The 15,336-nt window shown below is 36.8% G+C and overlaps 1 protein-coding gene across 1 annotated transcript in view; it reads right to left on the bottom strand.

Moving 5' to 3' along the window:
* Positions 1-15,336, bottom strand: part of LOC149781389 (polyamine-transporting ATPase 13A3-like) — a 409,406-nt gene that overhangs the window by 154,632 nt on the left and 239,438 nt on the right. Inside the window, exon 14 of the mRNA XM_089935483.1 lies at positions 7,658-7,803. Within this exon, the coding sequence (XP_089791609.1) occupies positions 7,658-7,803 (146 nt within the window). The remainder of the gene's footprint in view (positions 1-7,657; positions 7,804-15,336) is intronic.

Here is a 15,336-nt window from a genome sequence, read left to right as displayed (position 1 = left end):
CCCTGGTATGCAAAAGAATGCTGTCCATATGACTTTGTTTTCATAGTGGGAATAATGAGTATACGATTGTCAGAAGAGGAGCCTAAGTATCTTGCTGGTGTATACACATGGGTGAGGTCGGATAGGTATGCTGGACTAGAGTCCGACAGTGAAACATAGCACAGAAAACAAATTTTGTGTTTGATTCTGGATTGAATGGATAGCCAGTGTAGGGTACAGAGCAGCGGGGAGGTGTGCTCTGATCGTGGTACTCTAAGTATGATTCGAGCAGCTGTGTTTGAACTTTTTGAAGTTTCTGGAGCAAATATTGAGATGAACCAGACAGAATTGAGTTACAATAGTCCAGTCTTGAAAGTACTAATGAACACACAAGTGTTTTAGTGGCATCAACTGAAAGATATTTGTGAATGGAGCTGATGTGTCTCAGATCAAGATATGCAACCCTGCATATGTTCATGACATGCTGGTGCAGTGTGAGAGTACTGTCCAGAGTAACACCTAGGTTTTGTACTGATTGTGTCAATTTAATGTTGGTGTTGCTGAAATTTATTGTTTGAGGTAAAGGATGTGAATGAGAAAGTCTTTGTGTTGTGATCAGAATGGCCTCAGTTTTATCATCATTCATCTGCAGCTTGTTACATGTCATTCATGATTTCACATCAGAAATGCTCCTTTCCACACCTTGGATGGTAGCATCAACTTCAGTTGGATGGCTAGATTTGTATATTTGGGTGTCATCAGCGTACAATTGGTGAGACAATGGATGATGATCTATGACACTTGAGAGCAACTGAGTGTACAGAATGAAGAGAACAGGTCCAAGAACAGACCCCTGTGGAACACCACAACAAAGCTCAACTGGGCTGGAGTGTATTTCATTTGCAGATACAATTTGTGTCCTGTTGACCAAGTAGGACTTGAACCACAGTAAGGCTGTATCATGAATGCCAAATACATGCTGGAGACGGTGAAGTAATATATCATGGTCTATTGTGTCAAATGCTGCAGACAAATCAAGGAGGGTGAGGACTGTAATCTTTCCACTATCCAATGCAGAGAGAATGTCAATACTTTTAGAAGAGTAGTTTTAGTACTGTGGCAAGGGCGATATGCAGATTGTACATTGCTAAAAAGACTGTTTGAATTTTGATGAGATACAAGCTGGGATAGAACAACCTTTTCTAAGATTTTTGATATGAATGGGAGATTAGAAACTGGGCGGTAGTTCTTTAAATCTTTATGGTCTAGTGTTGGTTTCTTCAGCAGAGGCTTTACAATGGCAGTTTTGAAAAATGATGGGAATTCCCCGGATGAGAGAGAGGTATTAATAACAACATCAGTGACATTCTTCTTAGCGGCTTCATAGATTTGCTTATGAATAGTGAGTCTGGTGGAAAGCCGAAGCCTCTCAGCTTTACGGCAGTCTCTTTTAGCAGTGCGAAGCTGCCTTCTAACACTGCTATACCATGGAGAACACTTTTGAATTGATACTCTGCACATGGCAGCTGGTGCATGTTTGTCAAGCAATGAATGCAGGCAGTTATGGAGTTGTTCTGCAGTAAGAGGTAAGCAAGTTGTTAGGTTAGCTTGGATGTCGTGCATTAGTTTGGTTCTATTTATCATACGGAGGTTTCTCTTAGTAACAGATAAAGGTGGAGGGTTAGGGACTGATACGTCAAGATGGCATATAATGCAGAGGTGATCTGATGCAAGGTCATGGGATACCAGGGAGGACCATAGAATGTTACCATCAGGTCTATGAAGAATCCAGTCTAAAATGTGACCATGTTTATGGGTGAGTTGGTTAAATGACTGTTTGAGGTTGAAAACATTAATGGAATCTATGAGTTTTGATGTATTTGGGTTTCTGGGACAGTCAAAGTGAAAGCTGAAATCTCCAAGAATAATCACGTTGCCACCTATAAAATTTCCATAGTCCAGGAGATTCGGAAACTGCTCCAAAAAGAGAGTCAGCCAGCTTGTTTTTTCTACTAGGAGGAGGGCAGTATAGGCAGAAAAAATGGACTGACCTTTGCTCCAGTGTGAGTGTGGTTTGGACTAGTTCAAATGATGTGTGGTCGAAACTGAATTTTGTGGTGTGGTTAAGACGTTTTATCATGGAGTTCTTTGTGATGACAGCAATTCCACCTCTGCGAGAATTACGGGGGAACGACTTGATGGAGTAACCAGTGGGTGTTAGATCTGCACACCTGGGCTCATCACCGGATGTTTTAAGCCATGTTTCTGTCAGGAAAAAGACATCAATATTCTGGTCGTTGATAAAATTAACTATTTCTGTGCACGTTTCCGGTGGTTCTACTGATTGGGCATTGAATAATGCAATACGCAGAGGTATCTCCTAGATAGTTGACACAAAGGTTGACAAATTAATAGGGATTTGAATTAGGTTATCTAAATTAATGGTCGAATTTGTTTTAAATTGTTCAGCCAAAATAAGGGAGATAACTGGAATTCTTCTTCCTGTTCTATGCCGGCCAGTTTTGAAACGACGTTTCTTTTTTCACTTATGTTTACATTTAGGTAATGATGAATGTAGTCCCAATTCATTTAATCTAGAGCACAATGTTGTCTGGAGAGCCAAGGAGTGATCATTTAAAGCAATTAATGAGGGTCCATCATAGCATTAACGGGTTGACTGGTGAGTATCACGTGATGGCAATTTGTTCAAAAACAGTGGAGCAAGACAGCTGAAAAAAGGTCTAATTGTTCTCATTTCCAAAACAAGGAGATTTAGAAACACATACAAATTTAACAGCCAATACATAATGAACACAATAATGCAACAAGCACAAATATCATGAAAACTGCAATAAAAAATGGAACAGCTGCTTCAAGCCAGTTAAGCAATAATGGCCATCTTGTTTTCCATTCCATCAAGGCAGCAAAGCAAAAAGAATACTTCGTAAAATAAAGAGCTTGATTTCACAGACATGAACCATTGTGGGCAAGCGAGTTTCAGAGAATTCATGAACTGGCATTTAGAGATATCCTCAGTGATGATAAGAAATTTCATTATTACTTCCAATGAAATCACGACATTAACATTCTACTAATTGAACAATAAAAAATTGAGTTTTGACGTAGACATGTCATGAAATAAATGTCGCGTGTTTTTGAAAAAAAGGAATCTTGTTTGGTGATGTATCAACAGTTAGTCTAGTTCCCAACTGTGGACTACCGATTTGGCAAGATACTATTAAATACCACTATGGGAACCAGACTCATCAAGAAAACAAAATGCAGTGACGTAATACAATGATTTTTCACGCACACATTATGGTTTTTCAAACCAGTTAAAACGATCTTTCATATGTTGGATATTTTGAGAAAACAAAAATGTTATTTAACCCTTTACCTTCTGCAAGCGTCTTCTGATGTCTCTACTCCAATCACATGGAAGCGCCTTTTGACGCCTCTACTCCATTCGCATGGAAGCGCCTTTTGACACCTGCTGTAAACATCAGCCATTTTGAGCTGGTTTTCGTAGTGCCAACTTCGGGGAAAACCCCCCATTAGGTACTACATTCATTTCTGTGGATGACAATTACGTCAGGTCATGTGATCGCTGTTTATGCACTGGCTGATATCAGCTATTTAAAGTAACTGGGTCGTAATCTCCACTCTCCAAAATGGCGGTCGCAGATTTCATTCAGTACTTACAAAGTTTTCACGATTAGAATCACAACTATGAAAGATTCAATAACTTAGGTAAAGGCTCTGATATTGATGTAGGCAGCAATTAGTTTTTATAAATTATCAAATTCAGATAACTTAATGATGTAGACGCAGACAAAAAACACGTAAATTTCGAGTATGGGAAATGGCAGCTATGGTTGGTCACGCGACCTCACTGACATGATGGTGAACAAGTTCTCTCAAGATTTTAAAGCACATATAAAATTCTTCCATGAAAAATAATTACACAGCTATAACAATCGGACTTTACTCTTAAATTTTTCCACATATAATAGATGTGTACCAAAAATGTAAAATGGTTAAAATTGCTGTTAAACGTAACATACACTACACTGCTTAACAGTTCACAGGCAGATCTATGCGTATGCTGTCGACTAGGTAACAGGTGTTCTATTTATAGCGTGCTGCACTTTGTCACGCTGCTCTATGAGGTAAAGGGTTAAACAGAATAATGAACAACTTCATTAGAAAAGGTGCATTATTAAAAAATATTATCGACGTGATTGTAAAATGAGGATTCGGTCATTAAACAGTCCTGTTCCCTAACGTCGTCCCCAACCAAAGGTTTTTTCGATGTCAAAATGATTTTTTTCCAATTTTTGGAGGTCCCTCGGTAGCTCGCACCTCGCTTATAGTGCGGTCTATGTTTGTGAATCCCTTTGTGCGCGAGTTATCGAGAGGTGTAGTTTGATATTTTATAAGGATATGTGTATATTTTGTGCAATTCATTTATTTCAGAATAATGTAAAGCCATTTAACTTTTAAATTATAAAATGTGCTTTTGTTAATTGTGTTCTAATCTAATTTCAAATCCATGGTGGAGTATCTGTTAGCAATCATGTATTGTCAGGTTGTATCTGTGTTCCAATAAGGAGAAAGCATAACTAGATAATTTATGTAAATTGTATGAAATTCATTTATCCTATACCATAACATATTCAATTTGTAATTTAAGGTATGTCTCTTTCTTTCTTTCTCTGATTACAAATGAATGCCTAGGACACATTTTGACAGTAAACATTTTGTTTTCTTTTCCTCCTGAATATGAAAGAAATAAAACCCATGACATCAGTCAATAACCAACTGATGCCAGAAATTTAGACGAGGTAGTTGTTGTTGAGAAGGAGGAGGCCTGTAAGACTGAGTCTTCCTGCATAAAGAAATATCTAATAATAACATGGAGACTTTCAAGCAGTTTCATCATCTTTGGATAAAGGTGTTTAAGCCAATGTTTCTTGCATTACCTGTAAAGTAACTGGTGAAGAATGCCAAGGATGGTGGCTTATAAACTGACATAATGTCCAGAGTCTGATACAGTGATTTCCAAGCTTGTTTTTCTTGTGGCTAATACTGTATGATCAACTGTCGTTGTGAAAGGTATGATCAGAGGTATATGGCAGAGTCCAGTCATTACAAAACAGGGCAATCATGGTTGGCATGACATTGTCTAGTTCTTGAGATTGGAATGGGATACTGATCCATGTAGCCATGCCATAATTGTGATATGCAAGATTGTAACTGAGGCTGTTGTTGTCCATCTTATGCCTCACTAAATGACATGATTTTGAACTCCTGTGTGCAAGCTGATGTGTTCATCCCTGCTTATCCCCCTTATACTTAGTACGCAAAGAATTGCCACCCCTTGACTTCTGTCCATAATATGCAAGTCCAACAAGTATTCAAAACAATTAAAAAAGAAGAAAACTTCACATGTTGAATGGTTGTCGGACATAGTCTAAATCTGTAAGACAAAATAGAGCAGACAATAATACACATAGTGCAGTCCTGCTTCAAGAACTTACAAGTGTCCATGCAAAGTTACCCACTATGATAAATAACAGCGGATGCTAAAAAATAATACTAATAATGAGGACTTTGTATAATGCCTAATCTTTAGAAGCTCTAAGCACATTACAACATTAGACAACACCTATAACATAAAAAACATATAAAATGATATTATTACAAAAAACAAACACCATGAAATTAGAAAACATAAAAAACATGCTGAAAATATTTAAGGTAGGAAACTTTATTAGTTATTTAAGTTTGTTCGAAGTAGAGAATGTGCTACCTGGCACAAGCAGAAATAGCAAGTTAAGATTTCACAGGATTTGGTGCCAATCCCGGTATCAAGGGGAGATAACTATCTTAATGCCACCTAGGTGAGCATAAAACTTTTAGATTTTAGATAAAAGTTTTAACCTGGGAGAGCTGGATTTGTGAAGTAGTAGCAGTTCACCTAAATTTTCAAATTGAACAAGACAGACTTTTTGGATCAGTAACTAATCCCTTTTCTTTCACCCTGCTTACTGAATACACAGACTCTACTTCCAAGCAAATTTCACAGACTAAGAGTCATTTAATGCATTCAATATTATATAGAAAGAAAGCTCATTAATTTACAGTACTGTCAAGCTCTCTACTTTTTATGTTTACATTTAATATAAGAAATTATCAAAACAATGAACTTAAAGGAGACAATTTAAGTAATATATATTTAAGAAAATGAAGATTCTGTATCTTTCTAACATGCCAATTAGATTTTTAATATTCATTTGGATATTTTTAACAAGAAAATTCTAAATAATATTTTCTTGTTTTCTTCTCATTAAAATGTAAACAAACACACACTTCACTGCATGTGACCCAGTGATGAAAGACTCAGCAATATTTTACCAAGATTATTCTAAATTTGCATCACAGTCAAAACAGCTGCTGCTCTCTGTAATGCAGCTACCTTTATGTTGAAAGTAAGTTTTATCCTCTGATATAATAAACAAATTTGATTCCTTAGTAATACAAATTGAAAGTTCCTACACTTAAACATGCTCCTTACAAAAAGTTTTTTGTAAAAAATTTGATAGACCATATTTAGGAAACTCTGAAATTGAGTTGGTTAAGTTTGGAATTTTAGATTATTTACATTGTGTAATGTCTCTTCTCTGTGTCATCAATGCTGTAGATGGAAACAAGATCCACCAATGCATGGCTCAGAAGTTTTTGTTCTTTCTTAGACCTTCAAACAAATGATTTAATATTAACTGATGAATTATCATGTAAATTGTAAGACAAAAGAATATAAGAGAAATGATCTGGTTATATTTCATAACTATTTTTGCAATATTTTGGGTTTTTAGAAGAAGTGAACCTGCTTGCATCTTTTACAATTCCTTGCATTAATATCTCCACTGGGACTCAGGGACACTGCTCTGCAAGGATGTACTAGCTAACAACAGTTGACAATTCCTTGCATTAATATCTCCACTGGGACTCAGTGACACTGCTCTGCAGGGATGCATGCTTTTATCTCCACTGGGACTCAGTGACACTCTCTTGCAAGGATACATAGTGTATTAAGAGTTTTTATTCATTGTAATGCCACAACTTAACAATTTAGCAAGTTGGCAACAAGGACTGTCTTTCCTTAATTTTCTCCAAACTCTTTCCACCTGCACAATGATGTCTGTAAAAATGAATTGGCAAGAGCTGTACTATACCTGTTCTGTCTCATTGGTCTGAAGTGCTTGAAACCCAAGTGAAGCATTAAAGATCCATGTCTCTTTATCCAGTACAAAATTACAGTCAACTTCATTTGGGAAGAAGATTACACAAGTTTTGGTAAAAGATTACACCACATTATTACACCATAAGTAAGGGATTTCTTTGTCGTCAAGCTCACCTTTTATTTAGCTTGAAAATAAAAAAGCACTGCATTTATATAACGCACAGTTGGACATACACAAGGGTGCTATGGTGGGCTTGGCAAAAACTAATTAAGGATCATATGTTAACAGGACTAACAAATGTAACTACAAAGGCTTCAATGAAAGTCATGCTGCATATGTCGCTATTGAGATTTTTCTGTTCCATTTCTTAAAATAGCACATTCTTCTTTAGCCAGTCTAAGTCTCTAGTCAGAAATTCATCTTGTACTTACCATGAGAACAATCGTGTACACCAAACCACAAAGAGCTATGGCAGCAAGCACTCCAACAAATTTATATGTATCTCTGTTGAACTTAAAGTCAACTGGCTTGGGGTATAAAATTGATCGCACCAACTCTCCTTTTGCTGTGGTAAAACCTGTATAATGAAAAATTAATTACAACAGTGGGTGAATAAGGCATTCAACAAATTATTTCAACTTCAAGATTAGTTACTATACAAAGAACCTCAAATTTATTAAAGAATTTTCAAAGACATCATATAATGGGAGAAAAACTTTAGAAGTGTATATGTATTTAGGCTACTCCATAAAATCTATCTAATTATGCAGAAAGCAATTCTACTTTTGTCTCTAGTGACTGCATTTATCTTTTTGGCACATTTTAAATCTTCCTTTACATGGTATCCTACAATAATGCCATTCCTTCTCTAACATATTTGAATGGAATACTCCTCTAGGAATATGTGTAAATAAGCATTTATAACTTAAAGATGTTTTATATAATTGATACTTTTTTTGCCTCTAGGTGCCCATATACAGGTGCCTCAGTGGCCTAGTAGTTAAAAGCATAGTCTATGACTCATTGAAGCTTGAAATGTGTTAGGCCATAGACCATATTCTCTCTGGTTCAAGACCAGCAAACAGCAGAGGTAACATCTGATAGGTTTGCTTTCCCACCAATGGTATAGTGGTTTCCTCTAGGTGCTTTGTTTTCCTCCACCTCAGAAAAGGCAGCCTCCCATCACTGGATCTCACAGGTTATGAAAGTTCTTCTGCTGACAGAATGTGCCCGAAGTACTGTACTTCTGTAACATCTACTTCTAGTTTTTCCTCATTTAGCCGGATTCCTTTTTCGAGGGAATGTTTGAGAACATTTCTCAAATTTGTATCATGTTCGTCGCATGGGCGCCCAAAAACTAGTATATCATTGCAAATCGAAACGATACCACTTGAACCTTCAAAGCTCTCATCAATCTGATTTTGGAATTCATCCTGAGATGATTTCAAACCAAATGCGAGATGCAAGAAACGGTAACGGCTGTAAGGGGTGTTGAAAGTTGTGAGGTATGAAGAGTCACGTAACAGTTTTATTGCCCAATATCCTGACCATGCATCTAATTTGGTGAAGTATTTTGCACCTGATAATTGGGGTAGGATATCGTCTAATGTGCGCATAGGGTAATGGGTACGCAAAATTGCTTTATTACGATCTTGTGGGTCGAGACATACCCTTAGTTTACCCGACTGCTTTTCTACGACAACCACAGAATTTACCCATGCTGTAGGTGATGTAACTGGGGCAATGATATTTTCATTTTCCATGCGATCATGTTTAGTTTTGAGTCTGTCTTGAAGTGTGACAGGTACTCGCCGCGGAGGGTGCACTACAGGTGTAGCCTTGGGGTTGATGTGTATGGTACATTCCCCAGGGAAAAGACCTACGCTGTTGAAGACTTCGGCATATTCCTTGAGAAAAACTGCCTTAGTGAGGGGCATACTCTTGTTACATTGTAAATTTGACATCTGTGTCTGAACAGAGTATGTAAATTTAACTAAGCCTAACTCCATACAAGATTGTAAACCAAGAATAGGCGGTGCTTTCAATTTAACAATGTAGAACTCGAGTTCATGTGTACGTTCAGTACGTTTACACGTGAGATTGACTGTACCCATTGTACTCAATAATTTGCCGTCATATGCGGATAATGTGTTTAATGTAGGTTGAAGTGGATGTTTTATGCCTAGCTTTTTGAATATATACAATGGTATGATGTTAACTTGAGAGCCAGTATCCAATTTAAAATCAATAGAAACTAAATTAGGTCCTACCTCTACCGCCGCATATGCCTGGCCATTGGCAATTATATCCCTTTTTACACTGTCGATATATAAATCCTAATTTTTAACTTCACTGTTAATCACACTGACCATTTTTGATCTGCACACTTTCTCAAAGTGATTGAGTTTATGACACTTATTGCAAGTCTTTCTTTTTGCAGGGCACTTGTCCTGGCTTGAATGGGATTTGTATCTGCAGTGTCCACAGGTCGCATTGATGCTCTGTCTGGAAGATGTGGTCCATTTCTTCTTCAGCTTAAGTTCTTTTGTCTTGGCCTGTCATTGAATTGTCGCATGTACTTCTGGTCTGGCTGACGCAGACATGGTCTGGGCATATTCATGGCTTTGACTGATGTTAACAGCCTTTTCCAAAGTCAACTTTTCACCTTCGCTGATAAGTTTTTCTCGTATCCTTGGTGACGATACCCGAAGACAATTCTATCACGAATCATGTCATCTTCGTCCTTGAAGAGACAGTCCTTGGCCAAGAGTTTCAGTGAAGTCAAATATTGGTCTATTGCCCTGGAGCCTTGAATTTCATTGTTAAACTTGAATCTGGCAAAGACTGGATTTAATTTTGGTTGCATGTGATGTTTGAATTTTGTAAAGAGCATTGATGGTTCTTTTTTATCTTCATCCATCAGAGTCCATGTGTTGAAAATACCTCTACCTTTGTCTCCTACCCAAAGTAGAATGTAGTTGGCTTTGACCGCATCACTTCTTCTACTCATCGGTCCATTAAATATTAATTCACAGTGTTGTTGGAATTTCGCCCATGATGTGGTAAGGTTGGAATTGTCCCAGTCCATGGTAGGGGTTGGCATGCCAGAAAGATCCATTTCGAAGGTATTAAGTTCGTATGCAGAATTTCAACGTTTTTTAGGTTTTAAATTCGTGCAAAATCTTCCGTGGATTGTAAAGTTATTGTTTCAAAATATCCATTTACGATCCAGCTGCTATTCCAATTATAATTATTACCCCACATTTGACACCATGTTGTGTTATTGTGTTAAAACATAAGATGAGACACGGTGTTCTAACTATCAATAACTTTAATATATACAAATGACTACTGTGAGGTCTTAATACAGAGTGCTATCAAAGAGGCAGACGCCTGTAGATAGTACCAGTGGAACCATGACTCACACACAGAGGGTTCTGATTGGTCAGCTACACATGTATAATGTTACAAGTGATGAATTAAATGAGCAAATATCCTCAAAACTTAGTAAAGAATAGTGCTTCAAAATAACAAAAATAAGTCTTGAATTCATTTTAAATTAGAAAAACTTGATGTCAGAACAATTACAAGTGGAGATAATATAAGTGCTAAATTCCTAAAACTCTCAACTGATTGCACTTTCAATTGTGTACACCTTCAATCTATGTATTTCCACAGGTATTTTTCCAAACAGGCTAAAACTGGCAAAAGTAACTCCAATATATAAGAAGGACACCTTTAGGATACGAATAGCTATAGACCTATATTATTTTCATCATCAATTTCAAAGATATTAGAAAGACATGTTTGTAATGAATTTAGAAACTACCTGGAATCTTTTAATTTAACACATTCATCACAATCAGGAAGGACATTCATGCCAGACTAAACTAACTAGAATGGTGAATGATCAGTTAACTGCAATAGAATAACTAACCTTGTAGGCACAGTTTCTTGACTTCACAAAGGCTTTTGACCTTGTAAATCACAAAATCCTGCTGGAAAAGCTCAGCATAGATCAAGTTAACCATGAAAGCTTAACTTGGTTTCAAACCTAATTTGAAATCAGACAACAACAAGTTTCTTTTTTAAATAAACTTTCAGATAAGAAACTGATAAAGTCATGTGTTCCACAAGGATCAGTTCTTCGACCATTACTCTTTCTGATGTACATCAATGATTTACTATGGCAGTAAGCTATACACCAGATGACACTACATTATATTACAATGGATCAACAGGCCATGGGATTAGCACTAAATTAAATCAAGATTTGGTAAAAATAAATAACTGGTCTGAGCACATTGATATGAAAATAAATGCAGCCAAATCAAAAGCCATGATCATAGGTAGTTGAGCAAGAGTAAAAACAGAGACAAAATGATTTCAAAGTAATGATATAAGGAATGGACATACAACAGTCTGAAAATGAAAAACTTCTTGGCATCAATACAGACAATATCATGTGCTGGAAAATGCAAGCTAATACAGTCAAACAGAACAAAATCCCCCTCAAGAACAAAGAAAGATATTCTACAAAGCATACATCATGCCACACCTAGAATATTGTTGTTCTATTTGAGGTAATAAAGGTTTAGAAAATCAAGAAAGATTAATAAAATTTCAAAAAATGGGTATCTGGAGTTATTTTTGATACCGATTTAGATACACCATCAACAAATCTTTTTAAAACCCTATAGTGGCTTCCATTTCAGCAAAGAACCAAGTTTTAAAACGGTTTATTAGTTTAAATCCTAACATGGTTTAGCTTCTGATTATCTTAAATGTAACTAAAAAAATTTGCTGAACATGTACAAATGTATGAACTAAGAACCATCTCAAACAAACAATTTATATTTACCTAAACCATTTAGAGTTTTATAAGAAGAGTGTTGCTTTCTCTCGAGCCAAACTTTGGAATTCCAAAACACCCTACATAAAGTCAGCTGACTGATGCCAAATTTTCAAAAAGTGTCTTAGTCAAGATCTACAGAAACAATTATTTGTATGATTTTGTTTAATTCAGTACTAGTAGTCTTTAAAACATTGTTATATCATGTACTCACGAATAACATTTTACACATGTTCATCACTACTCTTTCTGTGAATCCTGTAGGTACTCATCCTTAAACCAACTTTCTAGTTTTTAACAGCATTTGTTGTCTAAAGACATCTCAAGCAGCAGAGAGGGTGAATCCTACAAAGTATTTCGCTTAACTGAACCTTCTATCGAGGACATTTTAGATAGAGATATTATTTTCACAAAATAAACCCTCCAGTCAGAAAACATGACAAAATAGGCTTTCTCCGCTGACTTGGAAGAGTTATATCGTGAAAATATCTACCTATACAACTATTTCTTGATACAAGGGTCTATCTTACGAAAACACTTGGGGATGTTTAACCCTCTCTGCTGCTCTGTGAAAGTCCCTGGCAGGGTTTGCCTGTAGTCACCCTTATCTGCTGCTGTAAATTAAAAATTTAAGTTAACAATAATGGCCAACATTGGAGAAGCACATTCCGCTAGACTAGCTCAAGAGCGACTAGAAGCAATAAAAAAATTTCTTCCTGTACGAGATAGTGTAAGACAAAAACTTCAAGCAGCAAGCACAAGTTGAATTTGCGACAGGTGCAGAAGAATTATTTAAACCCGTCACAACAGCTACTGAAAAAGCTGCGATGGTCACCGAAAGAGCTTTACTGGGAGAACCTAAGGATGATATCAAGGAGGAAGAGGAACGAAGAAAGGGTATTCTTCCAGTGTTACAAAAAACCGCTAAGCAAGCCAAACAAACAAAAAAACTTTTACGAGATCTTCCAACTGATATAGCTGCAGCTCAACCTCCACCCGTCGGCGAAGAAATACTTGAAGGTATTGGACAAATTCGTACTGAACTCGTGTCTAAACCAATAAAGGAAAATACTGGACTAATTGCAAAATTTAGGGATGGTTTTGCTGAAGATATTAAAAATACTACAAGAGAAGAATTGCCCAGAAAAATATTAATTAGTATGTTTAATAAATCTAGTATCTTAAAACCCAGTTTCGAAAAATAAACGATGATAACTTTATTAAATGGATATATTGTATATATAAAAACAAAAAACAAGCCAGAGATGATGATTTAGAATACAGAGGTCTCCTTGATGATGTAAGAAGAGTTTATGATGAATATGTAAAACAACTAGAAACCCCCCAACAGAAACCTTCTACACCTTTGCAACAACCACGGCGGAGGATAATAGACCCTGACCTAGTCCCGTTAGGTGAATATGAGGTTGCATCTGAACAAAGTCCACGTCGTCAAAAATCTGAGAAAACTAGGTCGCCGATAATTGGTTTAACAACATCTCCTGAAAGTTTACTGCAAGATGTTTTAACCCCGAGAATTGTACAACCAAAAACTGGAGAGGGTTTAAATATTTGTCCTGATAATATCATCAATGATGTATCATGGTTAGAAGTTCTCTTAGGAGGAATGCAAGCTGGAAACAACTCACCAGAAATAATTAAAGAAGCGGCCGATATCTGTCAGCGATTATTTTGCGGCGGCATCATGGATGCTCACATTTATTGAGAACTTATTGATGAACTCGCGGACAGCAATTAGAGAAATAACTGATTAAATAAAAATGATCGTACACAATTCTCATCGTAGACCAGTCATGGTCAGGGTTGTAAATTCATGAGTACCTGTATACAGGATGACTTAAGGAAATGGACTCGGCAATGTTGTTCGGGGTTTATTCGCGAGGATGGCACCTAAAGCAATACCGATCACAAAACAATTATCAATGAAAGCTATTGATGTTATCAAAGATAAAGCTACTGGCACTGTTGGTAGCGCTGCCAGTAAAGAATTCTTGGCAATCAAGGACAGACTAGCACGCTTAATACGCAGAAAACCTCCACCAGTAAAATTACCAGCCACCGCAGACATGCCTGCAAATGTTAGTAAAGTAAAAAATGAAGCCACAAATTAAAAACTAGCAGCGCTGATAAATCCTGAACAAATAAACACAAGTTTGGTGGCGGGAAGTGGTCTTCGTTTTAGACGATAACTTCTATAATAAAATGTTTAAACGGGAATCCGACCCAGCATTCGACATGGACGAACCAGTCCTTAAAAATGAATCAGTGCGTGATTATCAGTATTACTCTTATGACGCACGAGAGCCAAATAAACGAGGACGAATTGAATTGCAGGTTCAAGTTACAAGTAGATATTTCCTGCCCGCTGAAGCATTTATTGAAGTAGAAGGTGAAATTATAAAAACAGATGATACAGTATACGGGAATGCGGTTAAAATTGGTTTTGTCAATAATGGAATTATGACCTTGTTTGATAGTGCTATCTACATGATTGATGGAAAAAATATCGAATCGATTCAGAAGGATGTCGATGTTGCTACAACAATAATTGGTCTAGCAAGATATTCTGATGATTATACAAAATCAGCTGGTCCATCAATGATGTTTGCTAAGGATAATTCTAATTATCCTAACAGTGATCAGTTCATTATTAGACGACCAAAAAACCGTGCTGCCCCTAATCCTGCTGATATCGATGTGGAAGACATGATTATTAGTGCTAATACAGAATTTAATTTTGGTTTCGCTGCAAGTAGACAAATGTTGAAAGGTAATCGTAGAAATTTTTCATGTGCCATTCCGCTGTCTCACATCTTTGGATTTTGCAGAGATGTCAGAAAGGTAATTTTTGGAACAAAACATACGGTCGTGCTTGTTAGAAAAGCCAACGACAATGATGCGCTATGGCGACCTGCTGGTGACGAGGGTAAGGTAAACATAAAAAAACTATCACTGTGGATGCCAGTAATGACTCCTGCAATTAATGAAGAACAGCGACTGCTTTCTTTTATGGATCACGGTGGTATAGTGTTGTTATCGTGGCTTACAACAACCACAGATAGTATTCAAAATACCAATAACGGTTTATTCACATGGCATATAGCATCACAGCAGGGAGTTTCCGTGCTGCGACATATTTTCATTGCTCTTCAGGATGTTGCAAGGGCGGGTGATGAAACACGTTCGCATATGATATTTGATCAACTTGGTATCACTGACGTTTCTCTGAGAATAAAC

This window comes from Sinohyriopsis cumingii, chromosome 15, assembly GCF_028554795.1.
Source record: "Sinohyriopsis cumingii isolate HCF-2022 chromosome 15, ASM2855479v2, whole genome shotgun sequence".
NCBI classification, from domain to species: domain Eukaryota; kingdom Metazoa; phylum Mollusca; class Bivalvia; order Unionida; family Unionidae; genus Sinohyriopsis; species Sinohyriopsis cumingii.
This window is presented reverse-complemented; position numbering and strand designations above follow the sequence as displayed.